We start from the raw sequence: 23912 nt of genomic DNA on the forward strand, positions 1-23912 counted from the left end.
TTTTTTTTTTAATTTTGGAAATATTCCGAGGAAGTGTATCCCTCGGAATATTCCGACGACGTCTTCCTCGGAATATTCCGAGGAATTTCCGACGAAAAAAGTTCTCGGAATATTCCGAGGAAATTCATTTCCTCGGAATTCCGTCGGAAATTTCCGAGGGATTTCCGAGAAAAGATGAATTTCCGAGGAGTTATTTCCGAGGACTTTTTTCGTCGGTATGTCGTCGGAATAACGCTATTCCGACGACATACCGACGATTTTTTCCCTCAGTATGCCGCTGTTTTCTTGTAGTGTTTTAAGTGATCTTAGAGTTTTAGGTGAGTGAAAAAGAGTTGGTAATTGGAAAATAAGGGTAGAACTTGTATAACATTTGGGAAAAGGGTAGAACAATGGAGATTGAGCATTGTATGCATGAATTGTTCATTTTCTTAGATATATTATGCAAAATGTAAAGGCTACTAAGTTTTTTAGAGTAAGTCACCTTAAAAAGAAATCATTTAAGCCTCTTGATTCACTATGCATTCTAGCCAATTCTCTCCAAACCAAATGACTTGGACCAATTACCTATTTGCAAGAATTCACTTATGATTTTGCTAAATGAATATGAGAGTTGGTTGATTTGTTTGTTTGTGGATCCATGATGATGAGTGTAGAGATCAAAGGAGTTAAGATAGCCCTAGAGAAGTTAGAGTTGGAAAAAGTCTTTGCTCTTGCTATTTGATATTATTACACAAGGATAACAAGTTGATGGCTAAGAAGGGTTCTTTTGGTGATGAGCCCCCACCTTCAAACTTCTTCTTCTTCTTTGCCTTGTGGACAAGCAAAAGTCTAGTTTGGGGGAGTTGATGTCTTGAGATTTTACATGATTTACTTGCCATTTTCATACTCATTTGAATCACTTAGAATGCATTTAGAGTCCAATTAGGTGCATAGCATATGCATATGTGGTATTTCAGGTTTGGTGAAGCTCAAGTTGAAGTTTTGAAAGTTTGAGCAAGATAAGTGGGCTTCATGGAGTTGAGTAGATGAGGTGGAGTGGAGCTGGTCGACCGCGGGTGTGCATTGCGGACAAAGGCGGTCCACAGATTCCGATCCGAGAAGACCATTTGGAACGGACAAAACGCGGCCATGCTCTGCGGCCTGATGGTGTCCACGGCACGATCCATGCTGAAGAGCGCGGCCATACAACACGGGCTCGTCCTGTCCGCGAAATTCGACCAGAGACATCATCTTCTGAGGCGTGAACCGCGGCCATGCAACGCGGCTGGGAGCTGTCCGCGGTGATGGCCATGACAAGAGACGCGGACGACGGGTGCGGGTCGAGCCAATCCGCGGATTTCAGCCCGAGACATCATGAACTGAAGCGACAGACCGCGGCCATATAGCACGGGCTCGTCCTGTCCGCGGCCGTTGTCGAATCTGGCCGATGTCGAGTCTGTCCTATCCATTTGTTTTTTGGGTCAAACCCAGGTTTGTCGGGTTGACCCGGTTCGAGTTTTAAACCTCTATAAATACTTTTAAGACCTTATCTTAGGACTTATCTTGTTATATATCTAATCAAAAAGCCACCTTTAGGTGAAATATCTAATCTTGATCAATTTCTCTTGTGTTTGTTTGATTACTTTGACCATTAATCATGTTTAGATTTGGATCAACTAATGATCTAGTGTCTACCATGATTATGAGTGAGTAGTCATCTTTGGATTCATGAGTTAGGATGATTTAGGATGATTAAGTGATGATCTAAAATGTTTAGAGTATATTAATGTGTTTTCTTGCTTGATTGAGTGATCTTAATGCTAAGCTTGAGTTGGCCATTCTGATTTAGAACTCTAGACATTTCATTGCCCGGAAGGTGTTCGATGAAATGTCTGAGCCAACTCATCATGCTCTTAGCTTACCCTACCAAAGGAATTTGATGTTAGGGGAGTTAGGAAAGTTGAATGATCTATCTGTAATGATTGCTTGATTGACACAAACCAAAGGAATTTGATGTTTGATCATGAGAGTAAATGAGCTTTTATCTTGGAAGAGAACTTGCTTAGAATTGATATCTAGACTTAGGGGAATGTGTTGATTGAAACCTTGCCATTTTAGATTTAATCTTAGTCATCTGAAATCAAAATCTTATGCCCATGATTCCTCCTTATTCCAATTGATTGAAAGTTGTTGTTTAATTGCTTTAGAAACCTGTTAGATTGATTGAAACCACTCATCTTATTGATTGCATTTAGCTTAATTGAAAACCTGAATTCTCTTTGATTCAAAACTCTTAGAAATGGATTGACATCTTAATTACTATAATGATTTAATTATTGGACCCTTGGAAAGTCCATTTCATTATTCATAAAATTGATTGTGATTATCCAAGTGTATAATTATAATGTTGATATTTGTTGAACAATCCAGAGTCAGTCAACAAAGGCGACGAGATCAATATGAAAGATCATTTTAGCGAGGCTTTTGCCTCAACTTATCTGCTTGAATTTCGATTTTCAATAAATGTTAATATATGTCCAGGCTACGGTTGTCTCTATATGTAGTAAATATGTAGACTACATATTACTATGGTGATCAGAAACATCGGGTGATATAAAATGAAACAATTACATAATAGGTCACATTTGTACTTATTAATAACACTATAGATCTTCAACACACTTTTTTAACTTTTCTCCCTTTTATCGTTAGGTTTATTAACTAGAACACAACCATTTATTCTAATTGGTGGATCCCTCATCTCTTCTTCTTTTATCAGATCCAAGTTCGTTTCCTCTTTTTTCTTTGAACAAACTCTATATCTTTTCTTTTTTCTTAATTTTTCTCAATCGTCTATGCCTTTAATATTTCTCTCCTTTCTCCCACCGACCACCACACAACATTCAAACCCCTCTCTCAAGTTTTGCAGATTTCTTCCTTCTTTCTATGTACTAAAATGCAATTTTTTTATTTCATATGCCCATTTCAAAATTAACTAGCTATTGGACGGATTGGATCCAAAATTAACTAGCTATTGAAACTCTGATTGCTTCAGCGACTACAGTCCTACTGGATTTTGACTCACTATTCATTTATGCAACTCTTCTTCCAAATGTAGAAGTTTTTCTATTCATTGATTCAAGTCCATTTACTCACAATCTCAGCAATATTCCTATCTAAAATTTCTTCTTTAAAAATAAACTTTGGGTGTGGCGTACTTGTGTACACCAATTTTACAGTGTACATCTGTACACCTAAATGTATTACTTAAATTTAAACAAATTATACCACAATTGAATAAAATCCAACAATAGGAACTCCATCAAAATTACAGCTGCTTGCAAATATTTATATGTACTCCATCAAAATCCACAAAAGAACCTCCACCAAAATTCAAGCTCCATGCGTACGATTGGTTGAGGTGTCCACCAAGTCAATGTACATGCCAGCGGTGAATTTTGAGATCGAAATCATTCTCTAACAAATAAGGTAGGTATGTTAAATTTTTTATAACACATCATGGATTCCTAATGTCTTTGTACATCAACAAATTACCAATTTTTTATTAAAAGAAAGCAAATTATGCTTTTAATCAAACTGAAAAGAGTAAAACTAAATTTACTATTAGATCACCTAAGTCACGTACTTTTCCTCTAGAGCAGTACAAAACTTGAAAAGAAGCAACCGGTACATGAACATACAACAGCTCCCGTGCATCACCTTCCCTTTCTCACTACCGTCATTTCGAACTGAGTCAACACAACATTACATGAACTGAATCAAGACAACATTAGATGAACTGAACTAGTCATGATGATTATGTACATATGGATACCATTTTTGTTTATGTTAATTGTGTGTACATATGGATATCATGTACATGTGGATATTTTATTTAGGTATACACGTGGATATTGTTCTCATGTGTACACGTGAGTATTGTTCTCACAAAGATCCATTTCATTCATCCAACACAAAATATATCTAGTGAAAGTACTACATACAACTATCTAACATAAAGCAATCAAAATTTTGAAGTCATAAAAATACACATTTATGGTTATATTGCAATTTTCGAGTTCTCGATCTCTAGTGTCCATATGTACACACACTCTCTATTGTCCATATGTACACACTCTTTCTAATGTCTATATGTACACATTCTACACTTATTTCACTCACTATACAGATGGTTGGTTTAAATAATATCCACCTACCCCATCAATGAAATATGTGATCCAGTTTATAATAATGTTTTAGATAGTTCTCAATGTAGAAAGTATTCGAATAAAAAAAATGAATTTGCAATGGAGTAGATTGGTATTGTTATATGTTGGAAGGTTTACATTTTTGTGTACATGTGAATATCATTACATCAGTGTACACATGGATATTGTCATATGTACCGGCTCCTACACCAACAAACACAACATATACATGTCAACCTATCAACAAGAATACATATATCTACATTACTTATTATGTACCTATACACATGTTTACACATGTAAAAAAAAATCTTGGTTGTTCATATGTACACACGTGTTGGTGTACATCCAACCACAGTTTTGTCAAAACATCAAAACTAGCAACAAGCTTCGACCTTTTCCTCCATTCACCGTTCCCTCTTCAGTTTGCGCCATCTCTGTAAAACAAATAGAAACCAGAAAAAAAAACTTAGAGAACTTGGAAATCTAGAACCGCACCCCTAAATCAAAACCCTAATCTACAAATCAAAACTCTAATGGGAGTTTTGCATAAATCTAGAACCGCGCCCCCAAATTGAAACCCTAACACCTCACATCGAGACTCTTACCAAACTCGAAAAATCGAAACCCAGAAATCGAAACTCTAATCCCCAATCCGAAATCCAAATCGATGAAACTAGGAGGAAGGAAAGTATCTAACCTTTAGCCTCGCCCTTTGAAGCTCTCCGCTTTCGAGACAACATCGTCTTCTCCGTCCAAAAATCTTGTTCGTCGGCTTCTCCATTCTTACACCCGTTCTCCGTTCGTCGGCTTCTCAGTTCTTCGTTCTTACTTTTATTGGAGATGAAAAAAAAGAGTAAAGAAACAAAACAATTACTTTCACGGGTAAAGAGAAAAAATAATTAAACTCAATCTCATATGAGATTCGCGTCCGCCACCAACAAACCAATTGTTTTCAAATTTCAAAAAAACCTTAATCAGTCCAACTAGAAATTCCACGTCTAATTACATAATTGCCCAACTTTAGTTTCGCTTTTTGAAAGTCAAACTTGTCTTCAACCACTGAAAACTACTCCAGTAGCACTTTGTGCTCTGCAGTGTAATAAAAAATCATAATGTATCTATATATATTTATGAAAATAAGTCATGTAAAATCATCTTAACTTGTTAGATTAATAATATATATATTATTTTGCATTGTAACATGGAAGTTTGTGTAAACACAAAAAAAAAGAACTGAAAGTAAAAGTAAGACAAATTGCTCAAATAATGCATTCATCACCATGTAAATTTTATAATGGTACAGTCTTACCAAATAATTAGATAACAGTAGCAATAAAATATACATAATACCGTTGACAAAAACGCCATCCACCAACACAAAGATAAAGACTAAAATATCGCCCAACAAGAAAACACAATGGAGTTCACCGTAATCGAAACTTTACTTTATTTTCTCTTGATATTTATCACTATCAGATTCTTGTTCAAAAGATCAGGCCGGAAGCTAAACCTTCCACCGTCTCCGGCGTTCTCTTTTCCGGGCCACCTCCACCTCTTGAAGCCACCCATACACAGGAGATTCCTCTCTCTCTCTCTCTCAGTCCGTAGGACATGCTCACATATTCTACCTTCGCCTTGGAAACCGCCACGTGTACGTCATCAATTCACATGCCCTAGCAGAAGAATGTTTCACCAAGAACGACATCGTTCTTTCTGACCGTTCCGAGCTCCTCATGGGCAAACACGTCGGTTACAACTCAACCAATATGCTCTCTGCAGCTTCCGGCGACCACTGGAAGAACCTCCGCCGCATAGCCACCATCGAGATTTTGTCGTCACAAAGGCATAATGCGTTTCTTTGTATTCGAAAGGACGAGATCCGACGGCTCATGTCACGTCTTTCCCGGGGCTCTTTACACGTAAGCTTTTTTCTTTTGTACATCGGATTCCATAGATCAGAGTTTGAGCTGAGGGGATCTCTAAATCTGTAGTCAGCATAGATCGGGGAACCTGGTCTACGTTTACTTTAATACAGTTCGTTAGTTATATATTTAAGTTTTATGAGCTTGCTAATGAGTGGATTACTATTAAACAAGAGATATATGATTTAATATTTTAAGAGCAACGTGATCGTAGAAGGGTTCTCAAAATAAATTAAAATTTAATAATTTAATATTGGATAGATATTTCAAAAGCTTGAAAACTCCATAAATAATGAAACTGAGAACTACAAAATATATATTTTACGCAAGTGTAGAGTCACACCATAGAAGGAGTAACGTGGTCAACTTTTACATTAACAATTTTTTTGCTTAAAACTTTAATACATTTGTTAGTTATATATGTTAAATTTTATGAGCTTGTTAATGAGTAGATTACAATTAAACAAGAGATATATAAGAGTATCTAAGAAGGGTTCTGAAAGATAACAAATAAAATTTAATAATTTAAGGTTGAATAGATATATCAAAATCTTAAAAACTCCATGAAATAGGCAAACTGAGATATATTTTTTTTTATATAACGAAATTAATATACTGATATTAAGTTTTATGTCATATCTATTTATTTTGAACCACTCTTAAAAAGTTAAATCGTCAAGTGTCATGGATACAGATCTAACTTGATCAAACCGTGATCCAAAAGATTGCACGGTGCAGTTAGTCATGTTAAGAGAAAATTAAAATGCTTATAAAATTAAAAATGGCAGGGATTTGCAGAGGTAGAGATGAGATCATTATTAACTGACTTAGTATCCAACAACATCCTCAGAATGGTGGTTGGAAAGCGATACTATGGTGATGAAACCGAAAACAATGAAAAGGCCACATATGTGAAAAAACTTGTGTTGGAGGTGATGGCTAATGCAGGGGCCGGAAATAAAGCTGACTATCTAACGATCGTACGTTGGATCACAAACTACGAGAATCAAATGATGGATTTGGGGAAGCGATTTGATGCATTCTTGCAGGAACTAGTTGATGAGAAACGTGATGAAAAAGAAGAAAAAGGTCAAACTATGATCCACCACTTGCTTTCTCTCCAAAAACCCCAACCGAGTTACTATACTGATGAGATCATCAAGGGAATCAGACTCGTAAGTATTAATTGTACTAATCGCTTTTTAATTGTTATTTAAAAACCGTTACATGCCAATGACCAAAGTGATATAGTTCAACAAGTTATTACAAAAGCAAATGGATCTTATAAAGAACCATAAACAATCAAATTATCAGTTTTGATTGACATTAATAGTAGTAAACACTTTATACTAATGTAAACATATATAAAGTTTACTGAATTATATTGACAGGTTTTAATAGTTGCAGGGACAAACACGGCATCCGTAACACTAGAATGGGCAATGTCAAATTTGTTGAACCATCCAGAGATACTCAACAAAGCGAGAATTGAAATCGATGAGTTAACCGGCTCAGATGGGTTAGTCGACGAACAGGATATTGTGAACCTTCCTTACCTCCAAAATATTGTGTCGGAAACATTTCGTCTGTACCCTGCGCTACCGTTACTAGTCGCTCGCATGTCATCGAATGATTGTAAAGTGACTGGATATGATATGCCACCTGGTACGATGTTATTGACTAACGTGTGGGCCATGCATAGAGATCCAATGTTATGGAAAGAACCTGAGAGGTTCAAGCCAGAAAGATTCGAGGAGCAAGGAGAGGATAAGAAGTTGATGCCGTTTGGGTTGGGGCGACATGCTTGTCCTGGAGCTGCACTTGCTCAACGGTTCGTGTGCTTTGCTCTCGGATCTATGATTCAATGTTTCGAGTGGAGAAGAGTTGGTGGCAAGTGTGTGGATATGGCCGAAGGCAAAGGAGCCTCAATGCCCAAGGCGACGCCGTTGCGAGCTATGTGCAAAGCACGTCCCATTGGTTGGTAAAGTGATGTAGATCATTTTTATATGTTGGGTTTTCTTTGGGTTACAAAATTATATTTCTGTTTGTTTTCCAACAATGTTTTCTTTTTATATTTCTTAATAAATACAATAACTTCTATATTATTTATTGGAGTCGATGGCGTAGCGACTCAAAATTCTCCATGTAATTCTTCAACTTCTACTATATATGGGTGTTTAGATAATGAATAGCTAGTATGTGAGAACTAATTTAGAAAACAGAAAGAAAAAAACGTGCCTAGCATTACTGGATATGTTACGCTGTCATAGTTCTATCTTTAATTTTAAGATGTATGAATGTTTTGAAACCCGACCCGGATCCACGGTTGAACCGGTAAATTCGGTGACCCAATATAAATACGGTTTGGATTTTGTGAAAAAAAACAATATTTAAAACCCAACAAAAGCTCACTAAAACCTGGAACCCGATACCGGTTGAACCAATTGATAATTTTTAGTTTTTTTTTAGTTTTTAATTATGTTTTTAGATTTTTTTTATATTCTAAATTTCCAATTAATAAGTTAAATTTTCACTTTTCAGTTTTATTGTTGTCTTCCTCTTCCTCTACTGACCTCTACCAGCTATGTATTTCCTTCTTCATTTTTTTTTTAATTTTATTATATTGTTTATCATAAATTTCTTTTACTACGTTTTATATTCTAAGTTCTACTGTATTTTCCATTCTTTACCGATTCACGCATGATTATTTTAAACATAAAATATACAAAAAAATAATGGGTGACCCCTTTCTCCGGAAAGAGAATGTGAAAGCCCCAGTGACCACACACCATGTTTATTTGGATTAGCAGTGGATTCGAATTCGGGTTTCTAAGAGATCCACAGAACGTTTTACCAACCGACCACTGATGCGTGGTTTTAGACATAAAATATATATATATCCAAATTATTATTTTATGTTATAAAAAAATAGAAAATATTTAACTCTAGTTTCTATGTTTTATTTTCATAGCTAATATATTATTATATAACAAAATTAATTCATTTATTAACCCGCGGTCGACCCAATGACCCAGTGATCCGGGAAGTCGTCCGGTTCACTGTCGGTTCGGGTCTAAAAACATTGGATGTATCTTGTACATATTTGTGTAAAAGAAAAAAAAAGCTTAGTTTTGTTTATTTAATTAAGTCATAGCCAAGCGCCAGATTTCGTGATATCTCTTTCCGTTCAAGGAGTATAGAGAAATGCATGGGTATCAGAACTAAGAAGTATGCACATGCTTTTTTACGTAGATTGCAAGTTTTACATTATCATCATCCACCATTAAAATGTTTAGAGTCATCAGATCTGTATCATCTTCACTATAATTAGTGGAAAAAAATCAAATGTTTTGATCTTGAAGTTATTGCCATGCTGTATTCAACCGAATGCGTATAAAGTAACTGAAACATAGTTTCAAGCAAACGTTCAAGAAGTTAAATTAGATCTGGACACCATGTGACATCTCCTATACACTCTAAAGACTACAATATATAAGAGATACAAGTAACCAAAAGCAAGTATTCAAAAACAGCAAAAAAATAAATGAAATGGACTATCTTCAAGTACTACTTGCCTCACTCTTCCTCTTCTTCTCCACCATGTTCTTGTTCACAAAATCAAAGCCAAAACCAAACTTGCCGCCGTCTCTCCGAAACTCATTACCCGTGATCGGCCACCTCCACCCGATGAAGCGACCATTTCATCGGAAATTACTTTCCTTCTCAAGATCTCTAGGAAATGCACCTATCATCCACCTCCGCTTAGGGCAACGTCAAACTTACGGTGACGATGCAGAAATACTACGGTGATGATGCAGAAGACGAAGAAGAGGCCAAGTGTAAGTGCAAGATGCAAACGCAATAAGGTAATGCAGAAAGTAAAGCAAGAGACAACCAACTACAAGCAACCCTTAAGCTTTATTAGAAATCGCATTGTACACTCTATTACAAGTTTTGCTTAATCAGCTTTACACAGTCTGTTACACCCTAACAACTGCTACTGAAAGATTCCTAAGTTCCCCGCTTGTGTCTCTCTTCCGTCGAGTACTTCAGCCACTGCTTCAGCACGACCCAGAACACTTCCAAGAGCTTCTCTCTCTTTCTATAAGATCAGCCTCTGTGTATCTATCTCTCTACAGACGACCCCATAGCTATCTTATATTATTATCCACGTTCCTGAAACCCTAGTCTCCAAGGCAACATGTATGGACATCTTCCATAACAATAAGTGCAACTTTCCTTTTTTAGAATGCGCTTATTCCTCTTTCTTTAAGTCATAAACTTGCTCCTCAAGTTTATTCCTCTTTCCATATATCCAAGATACTCTCTTGCTCTCCAAGTCTACACGACTCCAGCTCAGCACCTTGACTCCTCATGGTCTTCACCACTCACTACGACGTCTGCTTCAGCAACTACTTCAGGGCAGACATCTTACGTCTTCACCAAGTTTGCGAGGCACTTGGTGTCTGAGGCTATGGCCGGCGACAGTGGAAGAAACCCAGCTGATTATCTTTCGTTTTTGCGTTGGTTCACAGATAGTGAAGCTCGAATCAAAGACGTAGCTCATCGTTTCGACGGATTCTTACAAAAACTAGTCGACGAGAAACGTGCGGAAAAGTAAAAAGTAAGACCATGATCAATCATTTGCTTTCTCTCCAAGAAACCCAACCTGGTTGCTATACAGATGTTATCATCAAAGGAATCATCCTTGTAAGCACCAAACAGCTACACTAGCTATATATATATATTTCATTTTATGTCTCTATCTGAGGTTGTTTAATGTGCATTGATAATTGCGGGTACGGATACAGTAGCTATAACGTTAGAATGGGCATTGTCAAATTTGTTGAACCATCAAGGGATACTTAAGAAAGCAATAATTGAAATTGATGATAAGATCGGTTTGGACCGGTTAGTGGATGAACCGGATATTGTGAATCTTCCTTATCTTCAAAACATAATATTAGAAACACTCCGTCTGTATCCTGCTGCTCCATTACTACTCCCTCACTTGTCATCAGAAGATTGCCAAAAGTGGGAGGTTACGACATGCCACGAGGCACAATGTTAGTGATGAATGTGTGGGCCATTCATAGAGACCCAGAGCTATGGGAAGAGCCACAACGGTTCAAGCCGGAGAGGTTTGATAAAGAAGGCGAAGCTCAAAAGGTTATGCCGTTTGGGCTTGGAAGACGGTCTTGTCCTGGAGCTGGGCTTGCTCATCGGTTAATGGGCTTAACTCTTGCGTCGTTGGTGCAGTGTTTCGAGTGGGAGAGAGTTAGTATCGAACAAATTGATATGAGGGAAGGAAAAGGTGTTACGATGCCCAAAAAGGAGCCATTGCGAGCCATGTGTAGAGCACGTGTTCTCGCCGGTAACACTAACGTGAGAAAAGACTTTCTTTGAATAGGCTATACGTAATATAGTCCATATATAGGAAGGTGTAGGCCTGGGCGTTCGGGTCTTCGTGTCGAGTTCGGGCCGGTTCTTTTCGGGTTCGGGTCTTTCGGGTCCTAAATATTTAAATCCAATAGGTACTTAGAAATTTTTTGTTCGGGTTCGGGTTGGTTCTTCTCTGGTCCGGGTCGGTTCGGGTCTATAATTAAAATATCCATAAAATATCCGTAATTTTCCGGATCCATATCGGGTCCGGGTCGGGTTCGGGTATTTAAGATCTGAAAAGAACATGACATACTCAATTCCATCAAATTTAGTTGATATTTGTCATATATATCTACAATTTTACAAAAAAAACTTAAATGAAACTATTAATACTTAAAAGAAAACATTTTTAAACTCTAAATTTTACATTTTAAAGCTTTATATTACTTGAAAAATGTTAGAAAATAATAACAAATGTTGTTAACAAAAGATATTTTAACTGAATCATAAAATAATATATATAAAATAGAACACAAAAACATCATAGTTTTAGATATACATGTTTTTAAGTCGGGTACAAATCGGTTCTTATCGGGTCGGGTATATTCGAGTCGGTTCTTTTCGGGTCCGGGTCTATTCGGATCGGTTCCTTTCGGTTCCGGTTTTTTCGGGTAAAAAAAATTTAGACCCAAAAAGTAATTATAAATTTTCGGTTCGGTTTCGGGTCGGGTATTTTTGAGTCGGTTCCGGTTCGGGTCTTCGGGTCCAGGTTAAAATGCCCAGGCCTAGGAAGGTGTTCTAATCGTGGATATTTGAAAGTTTAAAATTTTGTTATTATCACTATTTAATTATTATTTTCAGATTAATGAAAAAAAAAATTACAATAAATTCAAGAAACAACCACACGGATGTGGTTTGTTGTACGACGGGTTTGGAAATCTATCATTCAGATTAATTACATCGTGGCCACAAGGAGAATGGGGGCATTGGCTCCTCCATTGGAAAGTCCGGAAAGAAGATTTATCCGCTGAATTGTACTTCCCTTTAAAAATTAGTTTAGGTCTAAGGTTAGAGATATTCCTAGATTAATTAATGGAAAAAAGAAAATTTAAGAACCAAGATAAAGACACACTTTCAAATATCTTATTCGAGGACTCTCGCTCCGGTTTGGTTTAGTGTGTTAGAGAAATCGATCATCGTTTTTCTTTTGAATGACTAGAACGTTTTACATCCGAAGTTCTATACATCTTCATCTAATGAACCTTAAATCATGTTAAATTAACTATATTTAGAAAAAACGTATTCCTCTTAATAGAAATCAAATATATGATTCTGTAAATTCTTACTAGGTGATGTCGGAGTTTTAGGCAGTAGACCAATTTCTCTTTGGTTAAAGAAAAAGCGAACATGAATTTGTGACTGGAGAGATCGGAACTTGTCAGCTTCCGGATATATTTGGTTTGGTCGGAAGTAGAGAAAGATCCGAGACTTTCTGTTTTTGATTGTGTAAAAAGAAATAAAATGGGCCTTTAATGGACGTTTTGTTACCGCTCTAGTCTAAGAAAAATTATAATACCATACAGTACTCTACATTTACAAACTTCTTTTTGTGCGTGCTTATTTTCAGTTTTGCACACCAAGAAAATATAATAAAACTAGAAATAATTAATTCGTCTAGATTTGGTCGACCAACTTTTTAGAAGTAATTCTGTAATTACCAGACTTTTTAGGGAATACGAATTTTGAAAGTTGGATGGCAATTTAATAATCGTCGAACCCTATTCAGAATCAGAACATAATGTGTATATGAAGCTTGAAGCTTTCCATTTCCGGGTCCCATAGAAGAACAATAAACAAAATGTCCCTTTTAATACCCGAAAGGCCAACACTTCAGACAAACAAACAATATTGTTTGCATCTCATCAAAATTCGAATCATGGAACTGCGACCAAATTCAATTCCAGTTCGAAAGGCCGTACCAAAGCATGGTTTGCATGTCATCAATATTAATTTGAATCATGAATTGCGGCATTTTAATCTAGTTTCCAGCTAATATGTAATAAAACATGAAATAATGATTGTATTGCACCATCATGGCCAATAACATCTCCTGAAACTAAATAATCGATTCATGTTACACGGTTAAAATAAATTCAAAACCATAAATTTATTGGGACGTGTATATATGGGTGTTTATCAGAAGGAAACCGATTGTATGATCAAAAAATGTCCCTTCTAAACTTTACATTGATTTTTTTTCACGACTGAATAAATACAATATAACAAATGAAAAGCATTTACTATAGCCTGAGCTAAACAAATATTGATGTATAGAAATAATCTAAGTGGATCAATAGTCTTTTAGTGACCAGAACCTTTCCTGCTCGGTCCTGAAGCCATTGTGTGCATCCTCTCCCCAGCTGAAGAGAGCGACCGCAACCTTTTATAACCACGCATCACGACCCCTAACAATTCTTTACGTCGGAAATCGACCCCATGATTCTTTGATGGACCTATTTCCTCCGATGAGCCATCAAGGAGAACCCTACAATCGGCGGTTCTTGATTCTGAAAAGGCTGAGACCAAGAACATGACCGTAAAGATCAAGCCAAAAGGTCTCATTTGTGGTATTTCAGGTTCTCGGTTTAGGGTATAATACAATGAATGTGTTTTGATGATTGATAGAAAAGGAGTAGCAGAGGAGGAAGTAAAGCTTTATATACAAGTATGAAAAGATTCAAAGGTAGATGAAAAAGAATGGAGGGCAAGGAAGATAGGAGCTCCGATTAGAAATAAAATAATACTTCATTCGTTCCTTAGAAAAAAAAAATGTTTCAGAAAGATGTATTTTTTGTGTTTTCTATGAAAAAATTATAAACTTCAAAAAAAATAATTGATTTTATTGAATTACTATTGGTTAAAAGTTATTGAAAATTGAAAATTATAGAAAACGATATATTTATTATGATAGTTTAATGTGTTTTCTTAATATGTGTGAAAATACTAAAAAATCTATATTTTAGAAACAGAGGGAGTATTAGGGAATATAAGAAGGAATAAGATGTGGAATTAGACCCTCGATATAAGGGGATGGTGCAGGCGAATTAATTAAAAAGGACGGTCTCTAGCCTCTTGGAAGTGGACCTTTCGAAAAGTGCTGATTGTTTTTATTGACCAGCTAATTACACGAATTACTAAATTATTAGCTCTGAAACTATTACAGTTTTTATAAGTTTTTTTTTTCTTTAAAATGTGAATATGTAATTAGGTCAGAATTTTAACTTGTGGGATTTGTTTCTATGTCAATAATACTAAATAATATTTGATTTTTATTGAATAGTATACACAAGATACCAATGAATCAAAAAACCAAGTAGTAGTTGGTAATTATATTATTGTTAGCTTTTGTCAGTGGGAGTTAGGCAAGAAATATATATCACTATTTTGGATATCCTGGTTTCTTGATCTAAACAATTTTATACCGACAAGGAGGTTCGTATAATCACCGGTTCACCATGTACATAGCAATAGCTCTTTTTTTGTAACAGTATATAGCAATAGCTAAATGAGTATAAAGTGAACCAAATGAAAGTACTAGACTTATACAACCGTTCAGTTTCATTTCATATTATTTATCTAATTTATTTTGAGCATAACATTGTACATGGAAATAGTTTGAGCGAAGATTCACTTATAATTGTTCATTTTTTTACTCAATCAATTAATCAACGGTCGTGGATCATGACTCAGTTTCGAACTTCAGAAATTGTAAGAGTACTTATGAAAGTAAGGTACGAATGCGTCGATGTGACGTAGAGGATGTAAGGGAGATAAAGTGCGTATTCTATCTAACACTTTCGCGAATAATTTGATCGGAATATATTTGACCAGACGAATCCTCGAGGCTTGTAATGCATAAAAGAACGTTTCACATGTATAGATAGATCCAAAAAATATTTTTATAAATTTTTTGTTTTGCTAGTAAATATATACTAATGATGTATTAATTACGGTTAGAGTTGAGTGATGTACTCTCATTTGCAAAGTACTTACTATAATTCATATCCAATTATGTTTTGAATCAAGATTCAATAGAAGATATAAAAAAGATTCAACAGAAGAGAAAAGACAACTAATATTATTTCGAAGTTTCAATGGCACTGCAAACACGCTTTTTTCTTTCGATTATGTTTTATTTTTTGATGAATCTTAATACCATACCTGAACTTTGCATATAAAGTTTATATTTAAATTTGCACAAAAATATAAATTATAAAATGAAAAGGAACAAAACATAACTTTCATTGTGGCTCGTGGGCATGAGAAAAGAAGGGCGATAACATAGACAGACAAATTCGGTGGTACACACACAAAATACTTGCATGGACGGACTCTAACGTTGCTTCATAGTTGTCATGATAATAACTAAGCATCTATCTATCTTCTTTCTCTTTTCCTTTTTGTTTTTAAACGTCACTTCCCCATATGTACCCTAAATTTTATTTCACCATCAATCGTGCATCTTCGAATCTGTTTTTTTTTTTTCATTTCTTTTTATGATCAAGTTTTGATTTAACCTCGAAAGTTGTAGTCACTATGTGAATATCTTAGTGGTCAAATGTGAATAAAGAGAGAATGGAGGAACCATATATGTAAACGACTACATCAAGATTGGAGACATAAGCTAAGTTAAAAAAAAAAAAAAAAAGATTGGAGACATGTATTACTATTTACTAGCTAAGACTATTGTACATGTGTAAATCCAAATATTATACCAAGATACATCTCAGAGATGCTACTAATTTTAATAAATAGTGTATTAAGTAGTCATCCCCGCAGGGCCGTGCCTGACTATAGGCTAATCAAGCACATGCTTGGGGCCCTGATGTGTATAAGTATTTTAAGGGCCAATTTTTTTGACAAAGTGTAGTTAGTTCTACTGATCTTTATCCAATTCTTTCCTACAAAGGGTTGAGTGTTCGATTCTTTGTCCCATAAATTTATTTTTTTTCCATAATAAGTAATTGAAGGGCCAAAAATATATTTTGTTCTTGGGGACCCGAAAAAGTCAGGCACGGCCCTGCATCCCCGTATTTGATTATTAAAATGTGCCTTTGAAATCCATATTCTTAGTTTTAAGCATGTAGACAATTTACAACGTACGTCATGGCGGTAGGGTTGAAATAGACGTTTGGATTTGTTTATTTAGTTAGCCTAATTAAATATAAGGAATAGAGTAAATAATAGTAAAAATATTATTTTACTGGTATGTTTATATATATTTATCTTTTTATCAACTATTTATATATATTTATCAAAATAAGATACTCGTCTGTTGCTATTTATGATGCATGTATTTTTAGATATGCATACTTGCATAGTAACCCCTTTGAAAAACTCATTATTTTAGATTTTCTTTTTGAATGGATTTAAGTAAATCAAGAAGGTAATTGGATTATTTTCTCTTTTCTTTTTCTTTCTTAAACTATGTTTCAAGAACTCTATTTATTTCGTGTAATTGGACCGAATAGAAACGAGTAGAATCTAGATGGTGAATTTATCAAATGAAGAATTTGATTCCGATATTAATGGACTACCATGTCCGAACTATATATATAGTTAACATTTTTCCTCCCTATTATATTCTGGTGTGGTCTTACGCCACTAATAAACTATATTATTTTGGCCAGACCAGTTGATTAATTTCTTTCACCTTATTCCAAGAGAGAAAACAGCGGACCGGATTCTAAGTAATTTGGTTATAAATTTATTTAATAATTTGAATGATAGTGTGATTTCGCCTCGTTTTAATATGAAAAAAGTTTCCTGATTCCAAGTAAATTGGTTTATTTGTCTTACTATAACTGCGGAAACAAAGGAACCAAAATTTTATAAAAAAGGGACAATTTGAGATGAATATGCATTTTATTTAAATGGCTCAAAGAAAATAAGTTTCCGGCCATCAATAATTTTATCCTCAAAAACTAAACCAACTCCCTTTTGACAAATATTTTCTTTTATCATGAATCAGTGTTGAACTTGAAATGAAGAAAATACATCACCATATAGCAGCAAGAGTTGACAGAAACACCAATGCCTTTGTGTATTCATAGGATACTACCCAACAAAAGTCGTAAATATAGATGTTGAAATTTTAGTAAAGGTTGTTCAATGTTTTTGAAAGACAAACCACGTGATAAGAAGTCGTGCAAGAAAAATATAAGCAAAATGTTTGAACTTTAGAAGGCTTGATTATTAGGTTTGGTGTCTCTAACATCTACAATACTAAAAAGAAGATATGGAGAGATTCTAGCATGTCCACGCCACTTATTAAATTCCTCCAATCACAACATTTCATTAAAACACGTCACAAGGGCTATGTCACATGGGCTATTACTAAAGCTTTTTTTTGCGTATTGCCTTCAATGGTTAATGGGGTTTGTTTGATCCAAAAATGGTGTTTATACTGGTGATGTTTGTTGAATCAATACAATAAAAGAATCTAAGTTGAATGATTAGATTCTTGAGGCTTAGGAGAAATCTTGAGATGAAACCAAATGGAAAAAAAATATAAAAGAGATTTCATTGAATAAAGGTTCATTACAAAGGTAAAGTGAACCTTAAAATACAAAATCTCTATGAAAATATGTTTTCTCTAGTTTAAGAAGAGGAGAAGATCATTTGCTAAAGAGATGTGTCTCTTTATTTATACAGGAAGAAGCTAGGGCTTCATAGTAAAATGAGTCTAGCTCATTGTCTAATGGGCCTTGAGGGAGGATGTAAATCCACCCCCAACAGTAAGTCCCCCCAAGTTCGTTGAGAGAGATGGAATCAATCTCTGCGAAGTTTACGAATAGAGTTTATTAAACAATGAACTAGACACATTCATGCCTATGACGGTTTAGACGAGTTTATTTCGAACTTGTGCCTAGTAAGAAGCGAGTTTGCTTTAAACTCGTGCTTAGCGAAAGACGAGTTTACTTGACTCATGCTAAGGCAGAGGCGAGTTTACTGAGAGCTCGTACCTAGTGGAAGGAGAGCTTCTATAAACTCATGCCTAGCCAAAGATGAGTTTTTGTAAACTCGTGTCTATCAATAAGCAAGTCGACCGCAAACTCGTGCCTAATAAAAGGCAAGTTCAATTTAAACTCGTTCCTAAAACACACGTTTACCAAACTATTGCCGACCCGAAGTCTCGTGTTGAGATCGTGTGTGCCGAGCAAGTTGTTAGCTTGTGTGTTCGTGAGGCTATGATGATCTTGAGAAATGTGTCGGCTTCATGGAATGATCCCATGAAGAAGTCTCGAGATTTGATGGTAAAGAGACGCGTAGACGTCAAACGAGATGCTGAGATCGTTTTGACAAAACGCCTTTGCCGGGGTCCAAGCTTAACGAGATCAAGGCCTCTTTGGTGTGAAGAAGTGTCCGAGGTCGCCGAGAGCTATACGGGGCTTGCCTACTTCCACATCTTCACCGAGAACCTTGGCGGGATGATTGTCATGAGATGACGAGATGATTGATTAATCATTACCACCCCACTTGTGCCGAGATGGCTGAATTGTGTTGCGGTGAACAGTCTTGATCTTTTCGTCACACCACTTTGCTGAAACCAAATTGAATATGCTGAGATCTCACGGTTGCTGGTGACGAGATGAGGTGACTGCCGAGAACAGGGTCGGTGTGCGTCTTGAGAAGTCGGCAACAAGCTTCTGTTGATGGAGCTTTTGAAGACAGAGCTCGAAGAAGCATCTTTTGTCTGGTTCAGAGGTTCTGTTTTCACTCCTCACCAAGAGTAATACGAAGTGGAGGATGATGAATTGTGTTCTTCTTGTCGGCAAGGTTTCCATCTTGATAAGCCTAGCTCAAACACAAGTCAACTTAGTTGTTGGGCTTGACTTGGGCTTGTAAAAGTGGCCATCTTGAGCACGTGACATTCTGGAGAACGACGACGTCTCCGTTTGAGACTGCTGGAGATGTAACGAGAAGCTTTATGCAACTGGCAATCTCGTCTATAGAGTATGGCTTGATAGCGAAGCAGTGTTTAGCTTTGATAGAGCTTTGATAGCAACACTTTGCAAACGTGCCTAGACCGTTGACGGCGAGCCTGTCTTGAGAGCTTGCTTGATGAAAAAGCAAGATGTTGATCTCGTGCCAAGTTATGCTATTATCGTCGGGGGCCATGAGGACTTTTGCAGAGATCATGCGATCTCTATGCTCTCACATTCCAAGAGAGATCAAGAACTTGCAGCTTCTTAAAACTCAACAGCCAGCTTGGGATGTGACCTCTAAGACCACAGTTTCCGAGGGCTGAGATGGCGAGGTTGTCGAAGCCTGTGACATCTCTTTCCATCTTCCACTCGCATGAAGTTCTTTGAGAGGATAAGAGTGGAGAGGTTTCTGCAATGTCGCAGCGCGTTCGCTTCTGACAAATCCGGAAAGCTGTTGCTGGATAAGGACAGAAACAGAAGAGGCTTCATGTTCTTGAAAGATTCAGGGATGTTGCCGGTGAACTCATTTTGGCTAAACTCAAAAGAATCAGGAAGTGGCTCAGAGAAACGATTACTGGCGTGATCAATAACACAGTGAAGTTCAGATCAACAGAGCCGGTCAGCAAATTATGGCACAAGCCAAGAACTTGAAGCTGCTGCAGATGAAGCTTGAACTGTGACTGCCGTGGAACTTGAACTTGAGCAAGTAAAACACGAGACTTTGAATTTGTACTTCAAAGCGTGACTTGAGGACTTTGTATTGCTCTCCATTCTGATTTTTCTTTTTGGCTCAACGATTGTATTTGACACATAAGCTTCTCGCCGTAAATGAGATTATGCTGAGAACTCAGGGCTTGGCAGTAGATGGCAGTGAATCATGATCTCCGGTAGCAGTGAGATCAAGGTCTCACTAGAAGAAATTTCTTCACAAACTCATGAACAGAGTCTTTCTAGAGGAGATATCAAGGGATGTTGATCCAACCTTCTCTTCTACTGTGTTGTCTTCTAGATGGACCCTCTATAGTCTCGTAAAGTCATCGTTGAGAGACCTTACATTGGAGTCGTGAGGACATGGACCAAAAACCACTTGACAAGAATCCATTTTGTGCCGACACGTTGGTTGCGCTGAACTGGTTTTCGAGAAGAGAAGCTTGATGCTGGCGAGTTGATAGGCCAAGCCACCTTATTCTTGACATTACAAGACAAGACCGGAGCTTTATTTGTGGAGTCGATCTTGGGCTCGTGTTGATGGATTGCTTCTGTTGCTCCTCTCTACTCTGCTCTTCCAAACACCAGCGAGAGGTAGCGTATCCCTCGGTGAGCACAACGACGGCGAATCGTGACTCACGAGCCATGTCTCGTGTCTGAACAACAGCTTTGAGACCAAAGGGATGAGCGAAGATGCTCATCTGACCAGACAAGAATTCGATCCACCAACGCAGTGAAGAACATGTGTTTCTCAAGGCAGGTCAAGTGGTTGCTCATCTAACCAGACAAGCAGATAGCGAACAGAAACTTATCTGGCTTGGCTTCCACTCAATCGTCTTACAGGTTTGGGAGATAGCTTGGGCTCTGGAGCTGCGTATGGATTGCGTCGCCGCGAACGGAGCGGCATCACGAGATCAAGCTTCAAGAGGTCGCCATTGCACAGGCTGAGTTCAGCGAGTGATTAAGCTCGAGACGTGGCGGTGGAGACGAGGTCAAGCTTATGAGCTTCGTCGAGATCAGTTCTCGAGCTTTGTTGCAATCTTTCTGAGCCAAGAGGAAACAGAGGCCACAAGCTCCTCCCTCATCAATTCTCGAGCTTTGGGAGGAGATGACTGCCGCGAACAGATTCGGCGTCAGTCTTGAGGAGTCCGCGAGAAGAAGTCGGTGAGAATGTCTCGAGGCTGAATCATGGTCGCCGTTGAATCAAGGTATTGTATTGTTCGTTTCCTAGAAGTGACCGTCGTTGCCAATCGTCGTCCCTAGCCGCCGAAGACCTTGTTGTCGGCGATCATGGAATGAAACTCCACGGATCTGTTTTCCGATCAAACAGTCTCTTCGAGCGTTTACGGTTCTCCTATTACCAATTCTGCTTCGAGGTTTGATTTATTCGAGAGGGTGTTCCATAGGGCTGACAAGATGACTTTACTAGAGACATAGGTGTGGAAAGCTCTGGATTTATGAATTCCACCGTTACTAACACATCTTCGCTTGGCGGTGTAGATCCCGTAAGACCATTTTCAAAATACTTTATGCATAGTGAGATTTCTGATTTATCCCCACAGATGTCACCAAATGTTGAAGTGTCATGGAAGCGTATAAATGAATGCGAAGCAAGATCGCATTTATGTCTTTATGTCTTCGTGAGAGGGTATAAATGCGAAGCAAGATCGCTACTGAGCCAGGCTCGTAATACAAAATCTATCAAGAGAATAATTAGTTCGAGTGTTTATTGTTCTCAATTTTCTCTTTCGACGCTTCTAGGGAGGAAAGCGGGATCTCTTGCGCTGTTGAATGAGACTCATTTTTATAGATGAAATGGTACTCTGACAAGAAGACAACTCGTTGTTCTTGTTGATGAGGTCATATATTCGATCTTCGTTGATGAGGTCACATATTTGTTTCGAAGCTGATGAAATTCACTTCGTACCGATGGCATTAATTAATACATGCACAATGTATTATCTGCACCTCTATAGGATGTTCAGGACGCTTCCATGACAAGTGATTTCGCGGGTATGTGTTCGCTCCAGAAACGTCGCTTATGCTTGTGAGACTTTTGTCTTCTACCAAAACGAACTCCCGTCTTCATCTGGAATCTTAACACGAAATGAGTATTTTCTTTTTTTTTAATTTAGGCTGAGTATTCAAGATATGCGAACACAAGTTATCTATGGCTTAAAAAAAAAAAAAAGTTATCTATCGCTTTTTTCCTTTTCATTTTACATGTTTTTCTTTTAGTTTGTAACAATTTTTCCAACTAATAATGGTAGCAGTCATTAATAATTTAGTCCAGTCGACTCTATCGGGATATCGAGTATCTATCTTCCACCTTTACTGCTTGTTTCTTTTCGTTTGTTCCCAGAGCATGTAACGCTTCTGCCGACTTGTTAGCAAAAGCTACTCTCTTATTATATAAAGCTTGGTTCTTCAAAATTGTTAATTAACATGATTACGACATGTATCAATTAATTTATTAAGATTGTGACATGTGTCAAAAATATGTTACAATTCTCTTTTATTAGGATTTAAAAAGATTTAAAAAAAGAAAATTATTATTACATTTTTTTGGACACTAGAAAAGGAAAATTATTACAAAAATATAGTTTATTATTCCTTTTAGGAGTTAAGAAAATGAAAATTACTATTACATAGCCTTTTACAATTATATTTGTACGGCTCTTTTTATAATATTTTAAAAATATTTGATAGTAAATTTAATTTTTTAAAATTCTATAAACAAGGAATAATTGTAAAAAGCTATTTGAAAGTATCGTAAGCCAGTACCTCGGCGATTACGACGTCCGCAACGACAGGTTGGACGCCTACCTCAAACTCGTCCAGGACCTCACGCGAGACTTCGAATTCTTCGAACTCATGAAGGTTCCTCGTGGAGAAAATGTCTGTGCCGACGCCCTCGCTGCTCTAGGAAGCAAGCTACACGATCAAGTCAAGAGGACAATCCCAATCCATAAAACAGAGAAACCGAGCATCGACACGAAAGCAGCGCAGACCGCGATTGCAGCAGCGATTAACGAAGCGATGGACATCGACGAAGCAGAACCTCCTTCGTAAGATGATCAGCCAACATATTGGCGCAAGGAACTCATCGATTACCTCACTGAAGGTTTATTGCCCGCCAAAAAATGGGATGCGCGGCGACTGAAGCGACGTAGCGCACACTACGTTGTCATGGACGGGGAACTACACCGATGGACCGCGATGAAGGTACTACTCAAATGCATCTCCGGTGACGAAATGAGACTAGTCATGGCCGAAACACACGAAGGAGCAGCAGACAATCACTCGCGTGGACGAGCTCTCGCGTTGAAAGTGAAGAATCTCGGATTCTACTGGCCAACCATGAACGCCGACTGCGAGAGATACGTGCGCAAGTGCGACAAATGCCAGCGTCATGCTCCCACATTACACAGCCCAACGCAGTTCCTTCATACCCTAACTGCTCCATACCCGTTCATGCAATGGGGAATGGACATCATAGGACCAACGCCGGCATCTCGCCAAAAGAAATTCATCCTGGTCCTCACAGACTACTTCACCAAGTGGGTCGAAGCCGAAGCCTATGCCAGCATCACCGACAAGGACGTGCAAAACTTCGTCTGGAAGAACATAATCGGCCGACACGGGCTCCCATACGAGATCATCACAGACAACGGTTCACAATTCATCTCGCATCATTTCAAGGGATTCTGCGACAGATGGCG

The 23912-nt window shown here is 37.3% G+C and overlaps 1 protein-coding gene and 2 pseudogenes across 1 annotated transcript; 2 read left to right on the plus strand and 1 right to left on the minus strand.

Moving 5' to 3' along the window:
* Positions 1-5547: 5547 nt before the first annotated feature.
* On the plus strand, positions 5548-8160 carry LOC106332795 (annotated as a pseudogene).
* A 1501-nt stretch (positions 8161-9661) lies between these two features.
* On the plus strand, positions 9662-11518 carry LOC106330960 (annotated as a pseudogene).
* Positions 11519-13710: 2192 nt separating this feature from the next.
* LOC106333813 lies at positions 13711-14231 on the minus strand. Its single transcript, XM_013772215.1, has one exon. It carries the CDS (start codon positions 14114-14116, stop codon positions 13856-13858), a length of 261 nt encoding a protein of 86 aa, XP_013627669.1. The 5' UTR covers positions 14117-14231; the 3' UTR covers positions 13711-13855.
* Positions 14232-23912: the final 9681 nt, after the last annotated feature.

This window comes from Brassica oleracea, chromosome C3, assembly GCF_000695525.1.
Source record: "Brassica oleracea var. oleracea cultivar TO1000 chromosome C3, BOL, whole genome shotgun sequence".
Classification (NCBI taxonomy): Eukaryota; Viridiplantae; Streptophyta; class Magnoliopsida; order Brassicales; family Brassicaceae; genus Brassica; species Brassica oleracea.